The 13,679-nt window shown below is 44.2% G+C and overlaps 1 protein-coding gene across 10 annotated transcripts in view; it reads left to right on the forward strand.

The window, feature by feature from the left end:
- TLN2 (talin 2) overlaps positions 1-13,679 on the forward strand; it is a 424,186-nt gene that overhangs the window by 384,460 nt on the left and 26,047 nt on the right. For all 10 annotated transcript variants that reach the window (XM_046008087.1, XM_046008086.1, XM_046008085.1 and 7 more), the window contains one exon: positions 3,032-3,139. In XM_046008087.1, coding sequence (XP_045864043.1) covers positions 3,032-3,139 — 108 coding nt within the window. The remainder of the gene's footprint in view (positions 1-3,031; positions 3,140-13,679) is intronic.

The following is a 13,679-nucleotide window of genomic DNA, read 5'->3' on the forward strand; positions in this document are numbered from 1 at the left end:
ACAGAAGCCACAAAAGCAGCTGCGGCAGCTTGGGGTCTGAGGAGACAGGGGCTGTTCTTTGTGGTGAAGTCAGTGTGGGAGAGCTGGTGCCAGGTCCTACTGATGGCCTCTCGGGGGCTCCTCTGGGCAAGGAGAGGTAACTGGGCAGTGGGAGGGTGAGACAGCCGGCCTGAAGGGACAGGTGTGTGAGGGCAGAGCGTGGGGGGCTCAGGGGGAAGGGAAGAGGGTGACAAGGTGGGAGGGACACTTTCACGGGGAAGCCATGTGTTAAGACCCTCCTGAGGCCAGAGGTATTTGCAGTTAGGATGTCCCTCATGGAATCTGCCCTGTCAGAACTGACAACTCCCAGAAGGGTTACAGCCTCCGGCAGAGAATAATCCTTCCCTAGCAGGCTAGGCCTGAATGCCACCACAGTGTGCATGCAGGGTGCCTCACGATTGCAGAAGGCTCTCCTGCAGGTTCTGTCTTTTGATCCCGGATGGGAAGAGCAAGGGGAGGGATCCCAATCTGATGGATGGTGAAACAGGCTTGGCAAGATTAAGTGGCATGACCGTGGCCACACAGCCCTTCACTCTCAGAGCTGGAACTGAAACTGGGTCCTCTGATTCCATGGCCTGTGTCTTTCTGCTGCCTGTGGCCTCCCAGCCATAAATGCTTAAGGACACTGAGGTTGACGAGTGACCGGTGCTTTGTCTCCATGTTACAGACGTGAAATGAAAAGGAGAAGTTAAAATGGATTAAGGTGGGAGTGGAAGGCAGCTCAGATTTTCAAGTCTGTTTGTAATACACGTGCCCTTGTTCTCAGGGGAGGGGGCGCAAGGATCCCAGTACAGGTGCCATTTGCCTGGCCTCTGCTCCTCTCTGTTGTCCTGCCCCCGGATCAGGCCATCCTGACTTTACAGGACAAAATACCAACCAGAGCATCATTCCTCAAAGCCAGACTTGGATGACAAGAGTCCGCTCTGAGCCCTGAGACTCCTGTAAGGATAGGACTTATGCAGCAGACATACTGACCTTTGCGTTTCCTTTGGTCCCCTTCCTTTTGCAGAAGGGAAAGGAGGCAGCTTGCTAGAAAGGGCGTACAATAAGCAGCATGTAGAAAACCAGGAATACCAAGTGGTGGATCGAAAAGAAACCCTTTTATCCGGGCAGAGGGCCAAGTTGCCATGTTGGAGCACTGTCTTTGGGGCTGAGCAGGGTGGCTTGGCCAAAAATGGAAGTGCAGTAAGTTACCTACAGGCTCACTTTGTCAGAAAGAGAGGATTACACTAATTGCTCATGCGGAGACAAGGGCTTCCCTATACCCTAAGTTAATTCTCCTGTCTGTTTCTTGCCTTACTTTCATGTGTCTACTATGTCTGCATTAGATCTAATCCAATCAGCTGTCACAGCTACTGCCTGATGGCTGTTTCTGTGTTGCATCGCCATTATAATAATGGAGCCCTTAATGGCCACAAGTACTCTGTGAGTGAATGTAATCTTACCCTATCATCAGAAATTTAGGTTATCTGCATTTTTTATCTGTACTTTAAACTCTACTGCCATGAATATCTTTGGGCATACCTGTTTTTTCTAGGCTTCGGATGATCTCCTTGGGCTGGACTCCCAGGAGCAGAATTAGTCAGGTGGAATGACATTTTGATTCTTGCCACATGGCTCTCCCAGAGAGTTCTGCGAAGTTAAAGCCACCAGCGGTGGACTAGAGCGCCCTTGCTCAGTCCCCGGGAAGTCTAAATGGGGGTCTTCCACACTGCCCACTAGAGGTGACGTTTGGTAGCATCACAGCCTGTGTCTTCCCCCACACGTGGGCTTCATCCTCACACATGCAGACCTAATGGAGCAAGGACGAGTAAAACATGGTTGCGGTTCTGGCCCATCAGTCCCCAGATGGGCAACACTGAGCTCAGAAAGGATAGACACTGGCCACTCAGATTATCCCTACCCCTTCTGGGGTGCGTTGGGGGAGCAGGTGAGGGGAAAGCCCACAGGCGGGCCCACCAGCACTCCCCAGTCCTCCTGAGTGGAACAAACAGGAGGACCAGTCACTATTCCCCTCCACTTTGACTTCTTACCCTAATGTGTGATTCATATGTGTCCTGATTTGTGATTTATTTGCAGTTTTCTCTTTTAGCTGTTCTTGTCAGTCCCAAGTTCTTTCTGAAGAAAGGCTGGGTAGAGTAGCCCGATTTAGCACATAAAAAATAGGGTTTCTCAAACTTACATTGAAAATTTTGTATTATTTATTCAAAATTCAGATGTAACCGGGTTGACTGGAATGAATCTGGTAACCTTGTGAGTGGGTGTGCCATCTGATATATCAGGAATGAATGAAACCGACAGGTCATAGTGCCAAAAAAAAGCACAGGATCCCGTATTAGCCATTTGTCCTTGCCGGCTTATCTCACCATGTATAATGTGAGATGAGTTTGTTATGGCCCCTCTGAGGGCAGTGGGAGCTTACCGTCTGAAGTTTCCCAGGAGCCAGAGAGCCCTGGGTGGGAGACACTGTGAGTGCAGCATGGTGAGGCCATGGAGCAAGGACCTGAGTACGATCGGCCTGTGAACAGAGAGGGGCTTCAGGCCCCCTCCTGCTGCTGGAGAAGGGCAGGCAGACCCTGGCACAGCAGATCTCCTGCTGGGAGCCTTAATCATGAATCTTTCCTGGACTTTTTAGTGCACATGGAATTCCTTACATTTCAGTAAAAGGGGGCGGGGAGAAAGGACGGAGGGAGGGACCTGATTCCTGTGCTTTTATCCAGCTCCAGGGCACTGGAAAAGGCAAGACACAAAACGTTGTCTGAGAACTTACCGTGGAGGAGAGCATAGAGGAGCTCCACCTCTGAGTTCTCTGTCCAGGGAGTCAGGGAAGGTTTCTCAGGGAGGTCACTGAGGGTGAGGGAGAGGGAATTCCATCCAGGTCTCCTACCCGTGGGTACAGGGCTGCTCTGTGCAACTGGGCCCCTCACCCCTTGGCCTGTTCACCAGCTGGCTCTTCCTGTCTTAAGGTATCAACCTTCCTTTCTCTCTCCAGCAAGCATCCTTCCACCCTGATGTCAGCGAGGAGGTGCGCACCAGAGCCTTGCGGTACGGGACAGAGTGCACCCTCGGCTACCTGGACCTTCTCGAGCACGTCTTGGTGGTGAGGAGGGGTGTCGGCCGGGTCAGGGCTGGGGAAGAGCTAAGTCGGTTGCAGACCATCCTTTCCTCAGGAAAAATATCTCATAGAGCACTGTGCGGGCTCTGCTTATGAGTCTGGGGCTGGACTGAGCTGGAAAGTGTCCGGCATCACACTGCTCCAGCACCCTGAGATAAAAGAAGGGTCTAGAAGAAGTTGTAGTTAACATCCAAGAGAGCCAAGCCTTCTCTTTGCACCAAAGAGGCAAGAATAGCATACAAGAGGATGGGACAGGCAAAGCTTGAAACAATGTTGGGAGGGCCTGTTAGGAAGAGCCCAGCCCATCCTTCGAGGACAGGGAAGGCTCCAGAAGGAGCCACTCCAGGCTCCACAACAGGTTAAGGAAAAGCATCACCAGTGCTGCAGGTGACCCACCACCCTCTTGTGACTTCCTCCAGTCCTCGAATGAATACCTTAGACCACACTGAGAACGCTTCCCTCCCACTGATGCCTGGAAATAACCACATGGAGCTGGGAAAGAAGGCTGATAGGGAGGATGCCAGTATGTGTGTGTGTGGGGGGGGGGGTTCAGTGGTCATGGCTAGGGGGACTGTCCCCAGGGCAGCCTCAGGCTTGCACTGATAATCCCAGTTCTAAGGGTGCCTTGGCTCCCAGCAGTCCTAAGGGCCCAATGGTGCACACCCATGTTGCTGTATGTCTCTTCCTGTCAAGTCCTGGGATCTACATTTAGATCCATGGGAGGTCTGGGGAAAGCCCCAAGAGAATTTGTCCAGGAGTCAGAAACAACTCCAGAAGAGACTTGATGGTATCCCACATTCCGTCACTGTTTGCTCCTTCCCAAACCGATTAAAAAAAAAAAAAAAAGAATTTCAACAGGCCACAGAGAACTGTAAGCCTTTCATTTGTGGGGCACTAAAATTTTTCACTTTGTCCTTGCACTAGGACATGAGGCTAGCAGGGCAAAGGAAGGATCCGGAGAAGTTTGCCCCCTTGGTTGAGGTCACCTAGCTACTAGGACAGACCTGGGACCGAATCCCAGTTCTTACTGTCTCCAGCCCCATGTTCATTCTAGCATTTTGCTGCCAACCTTAAAATTAAATTACCTTTGAAGGGAAGGAAGAATAAAATAAGACCGAGAGGGAGGCAAACCATGAAAGACTCTTAACTACAGGGAACAGTCTGAGGGTTGCTGGAGAGGAGGTGGGTGGGGAGTGCCGTGACTGAGTGATGGGCATTAAGGAGGGCACTTTGATGGAATGAGCACTGGGTGTTCTGTGCAACTGATGAATCACTAAATTCTAAATCCCTGAAACTAATAATACACTATATGTTAATTAAACTGAATTTAAATTTAAAAAAATTTTTTAATTACCTTCTGATATTAAGCATTTTAGGTTAGTTAAGGGATCAGGACTTTAATTCTTCACCCAGGTTAAGCATGGCCCATGTGCAGGCGTATCCTCTGTGTGAGGAGGCAGTCTGGGGTTACTAACATTGAGTGCCTGAGCCTGAACTCTTGTGAACAGAAAGCATGAGGGCCAGGAAAAGAACATCTTGGCTGGGCAGTATTCACAGACCCGAGCCTCTCCAGCCAAACCCGCTTTCTGTGCTGGAACATAGTTAAAGCATTCAGTCTGTGAGCATGCTTAGCAGGAAAATGAAGCCAGCAGCCTCCAAAGGGGTTTTTTTCTTTCTTTCTTGATGGGACAGTAGTCTTAGTCACATAGAACCTTGTTCTGTCTGAAAATGAGAAGTTGCAGCAGAAACAGTGGTAGGCTTAGGTCTCAAAGCTTTGCTTCCAGATCCCAGCTCTTTCACGTAAAGAGCCATGTGACCACCGTCTGATCCTTGACTTCAGTTTTGAGGTGTCAAACAGTCAAGGAGCCCCGGGCTCTGTGGCCGCACTCATATTTGCTGCACACACTTCATTTCTTTCTGCACACACGCTCCCCACTTCCCGTCCTGCTTTCTGTCTCGCACACTTTTTTCTTACTTATATTTTTGGAAGGGAATGGATACTGGGATTTTCTTCTTCATTCAGAGAAGGGGTCCTCATTTTACCCCATTCCCTAGCTCCGTTGCTCAGGTGAACCACGTTTCTTCTGGCCCCACGCCAGGACCCGTGCAGAGCGGCTAACTTACCTGGTGCCCGTGGGTCCAGACGCTGCCTGCGCAGCCCTCAGGTTGGTGCTCTCCACCTTGGCCCTGGATGGGCCATTTAAGAGGACGGTCCCCGCAGCGGGTTCCCCCTGCAGCTGCGTATCTGGCAGATCCACAAGCCTAGATAAAAAGGAGGCAACAGCCTTTAGATTGTTCAATGGAGTCAAAGGCTCCCATTTCGCTCTCCAGCAACAAGATGACGTCTACCTGGGAGAGGCATTCTGCCCTCATGAGGAGGGCCGGGGGCCAGGGCTCAGGAAGTTTCCCCAACAGGGAAGGAAAGTGGAACCTTCACAGGGTCCTCTCCCTGACCTCAGGTCAATCTAAGACCCTTTGCTGCTGCCTGGGAACCAAGGGCCACATTCACCAAAGCACTTCTCCCACCTCTCCTCTCCATGCCCACCGTGTTTGAGCGAGCAAAAGGAGACAGGGCATCCAGGAAAGGTGGGTGAGTAGTTGGCCTCTTTGCCCAAGGAGAGGCCAAGGGATCCAGCACCTCCATGAACATTAGGGAAGACGTAGGAGCCATTCCCAGTGCACACGTGCAGAGACCCCAGCTTTATGGCCACTGAATGACTGTCAGCCATCAGCCCTAAGGATCATCATCAGGTTTTTTTTGAACAGAAAGAAGGAAACTCACTGCATGGAAGCTCCCCATCACGTGTATTGGGGAGGTTTAACTGCGGGGGCCAGAGGCTGACAAGACGGGGAGCAGCCACTCCCTTCTTTTTCTGGGTCTGGCAAAAGCAGTTACACTTTAGAGCAGATTACCTTCCCTGGTGGCTGCTCCGATGAGCTGATGGTTTTCTGTTAGGAATTCTTCCTTATATTTATGAGAGAAACAGGACTCTTAAGCCTCCTGTGTTACAAACTTGGACGGTGGACGTGTCCGTTAAAAGCTTGCCATCTGAGTTTCTTTTCATCTTTCTATACAATCATCATCATTGTGACCCATAATCCTGGTAGAAAGAGAAACCTGTCCCGTTTCCCCGTAGCTGTACATGGTGTGAAGGTAGCCAGTGCTAAAACAAAATCAGTAATAGAAAGAAAAGGTGGATGGCATTTGAAATTTTCACAAAATATGTGGGATTTGTCTCATCTTTTTCAAGGATGTTTTTACCTCTTGATGACATGTGCTGATGGTTCTGACTTCCAGGGAAATAGGAATGGATTAGCATCATACATTTATGTTTGTATACTTATTTTTGTCTCTTTAAAAAGCTAGTCATCCCCTTTAAAGGTTATTTTCTAAGAAAAATACAGCAAGAAAGCAAGCCTTTCCAGGGTACTTTCATAACCATAGGAAAAATACAAGTTCATAACTGAAAATTGCAGGAGCCCTGGGATGGCATTCTTTTCACCCACACTGTGGACATTTGTGGTTTTCTTGGGCCTGTAGCTGAGAATAAGTTCATGTCTCATGTTATAGCCCTAATTCTTCCTCCCAGGCAGACTGGGAAGAAATCTGGGCTAACATGAGGCCAAGAGTAAGAAAGATTTATGCCCAGGAGCCACAGCACTGGTGGAGAACCCAGCAAGAAATAGGGAAAACGGAGACGCATAAGTGGAAATTCATGTTCATTTTAGATGCTAAGATGAGCTGTTTGAGGGGGATGAATAAAGAAGCAGTTTTAAAAAAACTAGTGATTTTTCACAGATACAAACACACACACACACACACACACACACCCAGTCCTGTTCGCCTCTTCATTCTCTCATCTTCATGGGAGGACCATGAGTAATAGGATGACTACAGCATCTCCATCCTGCAAAGAAAGTCAATTAAATTGAAACTGTAATGGGATATCTTAGGATAGTCCCCTTGGATGTCTTGTAAAGGTGCTCTCTTGTTTGAATTAATCAAAGAGAGCTAGTAAGATTCCTAGAAGCTGAAGAAAGGCTAGATTGTGGTCCAGTTCTTACAAAAGGAGAAAGAGAGGGGCGCCTGGGTGGCTCAGTGGGTTAAGCCTCTGCCTTTAGCTCAGGTCATGGTCTCAGGGTCCTGGGGTCAAGCCCCGCATCGGGCTCTCTGCTCAGCAGGGAGCCTGCTTCCCTTCCTCTCTCTCTGCCTGCCTCTCTGCCTACTTGTGATCTCTCTCTCTGTCAAATGGATAGACTCTTTTAAAAAAGAAAGAAACTGTGGGGAGGGGCACCTGGGTGGCTCAGTGGGTTGGGCTTCGGCCTTCAGCTCCGGTCATAATCTCAGAATCCTGGGATCAAGCCGGGGATCTGGCTCCCTGCTTCCTCACCCGCTTCTGCCTGCCTCTCTGCCTGCTTGTGATCTCTGTCTGTCAAATAAATAAATAAAATCTTTAAAAAAAAAAAAAGAAAGAAAAAAAGGGAAAAGAGAAAAGGTATAAACTAAAGCTTAGAGACAGTGTCTAGCAATTTTACAGAAATAAATTGAGGTCATTTTTAGGTGGTACAAGGAGGTTCAGGGAGCTTCTTTAGTGAGCTGCTTTTATTAAATTTAGGCACATAAAAATGTGAGGGAAATTATGATGCTTTTGCTTTGCTCAGTTTAAATATCTTGGGCCGAAGTTTCTTTTTTGGCTGATTTGTATATTTCAGTTTTACTTTAGAAAAGGCTTAAAAACACGGAAAACTGTATCAGCATCCACATGCCCACCATCTGTAATTAATTAACTTTGTTAATGTTTTGGCCTATTTGGTTCAAATCCTTATTTTTAAAAAAATAGATCGATGAATAATTTAGTGTCAGTTATCAATCCCATTTTCCTTTTTTCTCTAGGCAAAAATAACTACTGTAATTTTAGCCTCCTCAGACCCCTTGGAGCTGAAAGTCCATTTCCTGCCTCCCACTACTGTCATCAAAGAAACAGCAGCACATGCACACAAAATGTTCCTTAAACTGTTACGAGGGTCCCCAGACCCCAGTGCCCGGCCGCATCCTTTGGGAAATGAGAGACCAAATCAAGAACCCCTGCTTGGGTAACCCTTTCCTTCGGAGAATCCAGTTAGCCATCCACAAATAACGGGATCCAATTTAGGCAGAGCCCTGCCCCTGCTGCCCAGAGAGCTGTTTTCTGAAGCTTTAGACGTGCCCATTTGAGCAGTGTGGGCCTCCCTTTGTTTGCCGTTGGCTGAGGATTTCTCAGGGCAAGAGGCAGCCACGTTGGTTCTGCAGCAGTCACAGTTCAATACTGCTGCTAAACCACAATGTGAGGTCTTCGACAGGCTTAAAATTACCTCGTCTCCACCAGCAGAGCTTTAATTTGGTTCTGTCTCTTGTCTGCTATTAGGAATCATGTTGACTTCATGGCAGAATAAAAAGAGAACTCCTTTCCTCTTGCCTTATCTGAATCAGATACTTTACCATAGGACTTCTTCTCCTTCTCACAGCTGGAGTATGTGCGCGAGTGGTTCTGTCTCTCCCTCCAGCTCTTCTTTTAAAGACAGAAGTCTTTCATCACTCCGCTTTGATGATGTAAGGGGAATTTGCCCACCACACCCCTAACTTTTTTCCAGCTTTATTGAAGCATAGCTAACATACAATTAACAGATATTTGAAGTGTGCAGTCTGAATATTGATCTCCGAATATATCTGTGAAAGCGTCACCACAATCAAAATAACAGGCATGTGCGTTACTCCCCAGAATTTCTTTTTGCTACTATAGATGTGTTTGCATTTTCTAGGCGTTTAGATACATGGAATATGTAGCACATACTCCTTTTTTCTGGCTTCTGTCACTCAGCATCAACATTTTCAGATCCAACCATGGTGTTTTATGTATCGCTAATTTGTCCCATTTTATTGCTAAGTAATATTCCATCAAATGGATAGGCCATACTTAACTCTTCACCTAATGATGGACATTTAGGTCATTTCCAGATTTTGATTATTGAAAATAAAGCTGCCTAGATGATTCTCTGTACAAGTCTTTGAGCCCCTATGTGTTCGTTTCTCTTGGATGAAGACCTGGATGTGGAATATTTGTAAAATAGGGTATGCATTTTTTTTTTTTTTTTTTAGTTTTTTAGGAAACGTTTTAAAAGTTCTTATACTGTTTTACATTTCCTCCAGCAGCATATTACAGTTCCAGTTGCTCCATACCCTTGTCAACACTTGAAATCATCCATCTTTTTAATTTTGGCCATTCCAGTGGGAGTATAGTGGTATCTCATTGTGGCTTTAATTTACAAGGTTGAGTATCTTTTTTATGCACCTGTTTGCTTTCTGTGTCTCTTTTGATGAAGTGTCTATTCACATCTTTTTCCTATTTTTTTTTGTCTTATTACAGAAATTTTAAGACTTTTTACATTTTCTAGACATAAATTGTTAGGGGTTTTCTTTTGTTCTTTTGTTTTTTGTGGGTTTTTTGTTTTGTTTTTTTTTTTTTTGAGAGAAAGAGCATGCACATGCAAGCAGAGTTGGGGAGGGGGAGAGGGAGAGACTCTCAAGCAGCCTCCATGCTTAGCATGAAGCAGCATGGTGCCTGACACAGGACTTGATCCCATGACCCTGAGATCATGACCTGAGCCAAAATCAGAGTCAAACACTTAACTGACTGAGCCACCCAAGGGCCCCTAGTTTTTTGGTGTTTTGTTTTGTTTGTAATAGTTTCTCTTAGGGTGTTGTTTGCCATGTCATTTTCATAGCAATGTCTGGGGAGGGAGGCAAATGTGTGTTATTAGAAAACAGTGCTGCAGAGAGTTGAGAAAACAAAAAGCAGATAGGACTTGGAAAAACATAACAGGAAAACCAAAATATATCTTGTATCCCAAACATATAACATGAATTGAATGTTTCTGTTTATTATCAACTTGTTTTTAAGGTTGTATCCCAGTATAAGGGGAAGAAAAATAATTTTCTCCTAACCCTTCTGAGTTCTTGCCTTGTGTAGTAAGACAGATTAACAAGAGAAAAATAAATGTATTAACTTGTACACCTCATGGATACATGGCAGATATCCAGGAGAAAAAATGAGTAACTGCATAGGTGGCCCGAACCACCAGCTTAAATACCATCTTTAGCTCAAGAAAAGAAAAAAAAAAGTATGTAATTGGTTGGGGGGAGACCAGTGGTGGGAGGTTGGTTACCAGGAAAAGCTTAGTAAAGTAGGGTAAGGCAGTTACTCAGATTTAAATCTGTGCCCTCTCCACTGATAAATTCTCTTGTGATAGAGAATCAACCTTCTCTTCAAGCAGGAAAAGGGAGACACCCTTAACAAATGAACATTTGCTTTTTAATGTAAATTTCCCTTTCAAAAGAGTAACTTACAGTCTGTTTTCGGAGCTTCCCCTGTATCTGCTCTTTCTCAAAAAATTAGCTCAAAATAATCCTTATACCAAAAAGTTGTATTTTGGGGTGGCATACTCTTCTACCCTTCACCAGCTTCCTGTTGTTCTTTCATTTGCTTGCCAGATTAATTCTCTTTTCAACAGCCTTCTTGAGCTATTATTGGCATATGACAGAATTTGCCCACTTAAGGCATTAATTTAATTGGCTTTTACTGTATTTATGGAGATATGCACCTATCACAATATATTAGAACATTTCATCACCCCCCAAAAAAATCTCTAGCCTTAACCTGTCATTCATTGCCCTTACCCCCAGGCCAAGCCCTACACAAACACTAATGCCTTTTAAGCCTCTGTAGATTGAACTATTCTGGACTTTTCGTAAAAATGGGATCACACGGTATGTGGTCTTTTGTGACTGGTTCTTTAACTTAGCATAGTGTTTCTAAAGTTCTAAAGCATAAATTTCCACATTCATGGTTTTTGAAGTTTTTTGTTTTTGTTTTTTTTAAAGATTTTATTTATTTATTTGACAGACAGAGATCACAAGTAGGCAGAGAGAGGAGGAAGCAGGCTCCCCGCTGAGCAGAGAGCCTGATGCAGGGCGATCCCATGGCCCTGAGATCATGACCTGAGCTGAAGGCAGAGGATTAACCCACTGAGCCACCCAGGCGCCCCGGTTTTTGAAGTTTTTAACCATAATTTAAATATTTTGTCCTCTGAGAATCCTTACCCAATCCAAGATCACTAAGATTATTTTCCTATGTTTTCTTCTGTACAGTTTTAATTCTTATATTTGGGTTTATACTCCATTTGTAGTTAATGTATCCATATGGTGTGGGGAAGGGTCAAGGTTCATATTTTTACTTGTGGCTATCCAATCCATCGCCATTTGCTGAAAAAAATTATTCTGTCCCCATTGAAGTAAACACATCTTAGCACTTTTAATGAAAATGAAAATTGACCATATATGTGAATCTAGTTCTGGACTCTTTTCTGCTTCATTGATCTATATGTCTATGTACCAATATCACAATATCTTGATTACCACTACAACTTTATATGAGTCTTAAAATGAATTAGTTTAAGACTTTCAACTTTGTTCTTTTTCAAAATAGTCTTAGGCATTCCATGTGCTTTGCATTTCATATATATTTTAGGATCATCTTGTCAATATCTTTTTTAAAAAAAGCTTGTTGGAATTTTGACTGGAAGTGTAGGGGAGATTTGAGGATAATTGACATCTGAAGAGTTTTCTAATCCATGAATATGGTATATCTCTCCATTTATTTAGGTCTTCTTGAATAATTTCAACAGTGTTTATAGTTTTTAGCATTCAAATCAGTTGTCACATTTAATACTAGGAATTTCATAATTTTTATCCTGTTATAAATGACACTGCTTCTTTAAAATTCCCAATTTTTATTGTTATATATAAAAATATAATTGATGTTTGTATATTGGCCATATAGCCTGTAACCTAGCTATACTCACTTATTAGTTCTAGAAACTTTTTCTACAGATGTTAGGATTTTCTACATAGACATTGATTTTTACTTACGAACAAAAATTATTTTACTACTTCTTTTCTGTGTGCCTTTTTTGTTGGTTTTTTTTTTTTCTTGCCCTGTTGCACTGTCTAGGAATTTTAGTACAATATTGATAGGAGTATGAGACCAAACATCCTTACCATATTTTTTATCTTCAGGGGAGAACATTCAGTGCATCATTTACTGTGAGTCTCCCATCATACCTTTAATTCTTGGCTTATTCTTGTTTTGTTGACCCCAATGGATAAACCAACTAACCAGCAAACAAGGCCTATGGACCATTTAGCATTTCAAATCCTGAGCCATAACCATTATTCACTTGGTGGCCTTACAGCATGCATCATTTCAAAAAAAGAAAAAAAATAGTATAACCTTTTACAGTTAAGTGGTGCCAAATGCCACCATTTGAGTCTGGAGCTGTGGTTCATGACAAATATACAGATTCACAATTGTGTATGAGAATCACATGGGGGACTTTTAAAAATCCTGATGCCCAGGCTTTACATCAATCCAGTTCCATCAATAGCCCTGATGGGATTATATATTAAATTGCACACTAATTTACACAATCTTACCACCACTCTGTAACAAAAGGACTATTACTATGCTTACTTAATAGCAATTTCCTTAAACTGAGGCTTAGAGAGAGGATAAGTAACTAGACCAGGGTTTCAAACATAGTTTAACCCTAGAACCTACACTTAACTAAACTGCATCTCCCCTGGTTGTATTAGAAAATAAAAGATGCCTAATCCCTTCTCTGCACCTTTCCATGATTCTATTGTGGTTTTGGAACTGATCCATGAAGACATCATATTAGGACTTGTCCCAGTAGCATGTTGTTCTGTTTTTACTCATCCATTCATTTGTTCACTCATTCACAGGTTTGTACTGAGTGCTTTTATTTCCAAGAGATTTTAACTTTAAGTAATTTCTACATCCAATGTGGGGCTTGAACCCACAACCCTGAGATCAAGAGTCGCATGCTCCACCAACCAAGACAGGCAGGTGCCCCTATACTGAGTTTTGAATATCTGCATAGTGCTATATATAAGTTCAAGGGTGAGAAAGTAAGAGCAGAGCAGCTGAATTCATAGAACAGTAGCAAATATAAATGGAAAAGATTGCAAGAGGAAGGAGGATGGGGATAGATGCAGTAAAGTGATATTCAAAAATCTTTGACCAGTCAGTTCAAGCATTTAATATACTATCTTTTATGCACTGGTGTGCCTGGGACTGGTCCAAGTATAATCCCATTAACTAACCCAACCCCAGATTTTTTTTTTTTTTTTAACCAAGCTTTTCTTAGAGTTCTCTTTTAGCTCTGGGGTCCAAAAGACATCTTTTCCAGACTCCTAAGAAAGAGTGTGCTACCTGGCCTAGTGAAAAAGGGTACGGGACACCAAGAAGGGGACAACATTTAGTGAACTCCTATTGTGCTCCAGGCACCATGCAGGATGCTTCTCGTATGTTAGTCCATTTGATCTTTATGCCAGTCCTAAAGGATGGGCAGTATTCCAGTTTTACAGATGAGAGAACGGGTTCTGAGGGGCTCAGTAATCTGCCTGATG

The sequence above is a fragment of the Meles meles genome, chromosome 6 (assembly GCF_922984935.1).
Source record: "Meles meles chromosome 6, mMelMel3.1 paternal haplotype, whole genome shotgun sequence".
NCBI classification, from domain to species: Eukaryota; Metazoa; Chordata; class Mammalia; order Carnivora; family Mustelidae; genus Meles; species Meles meles.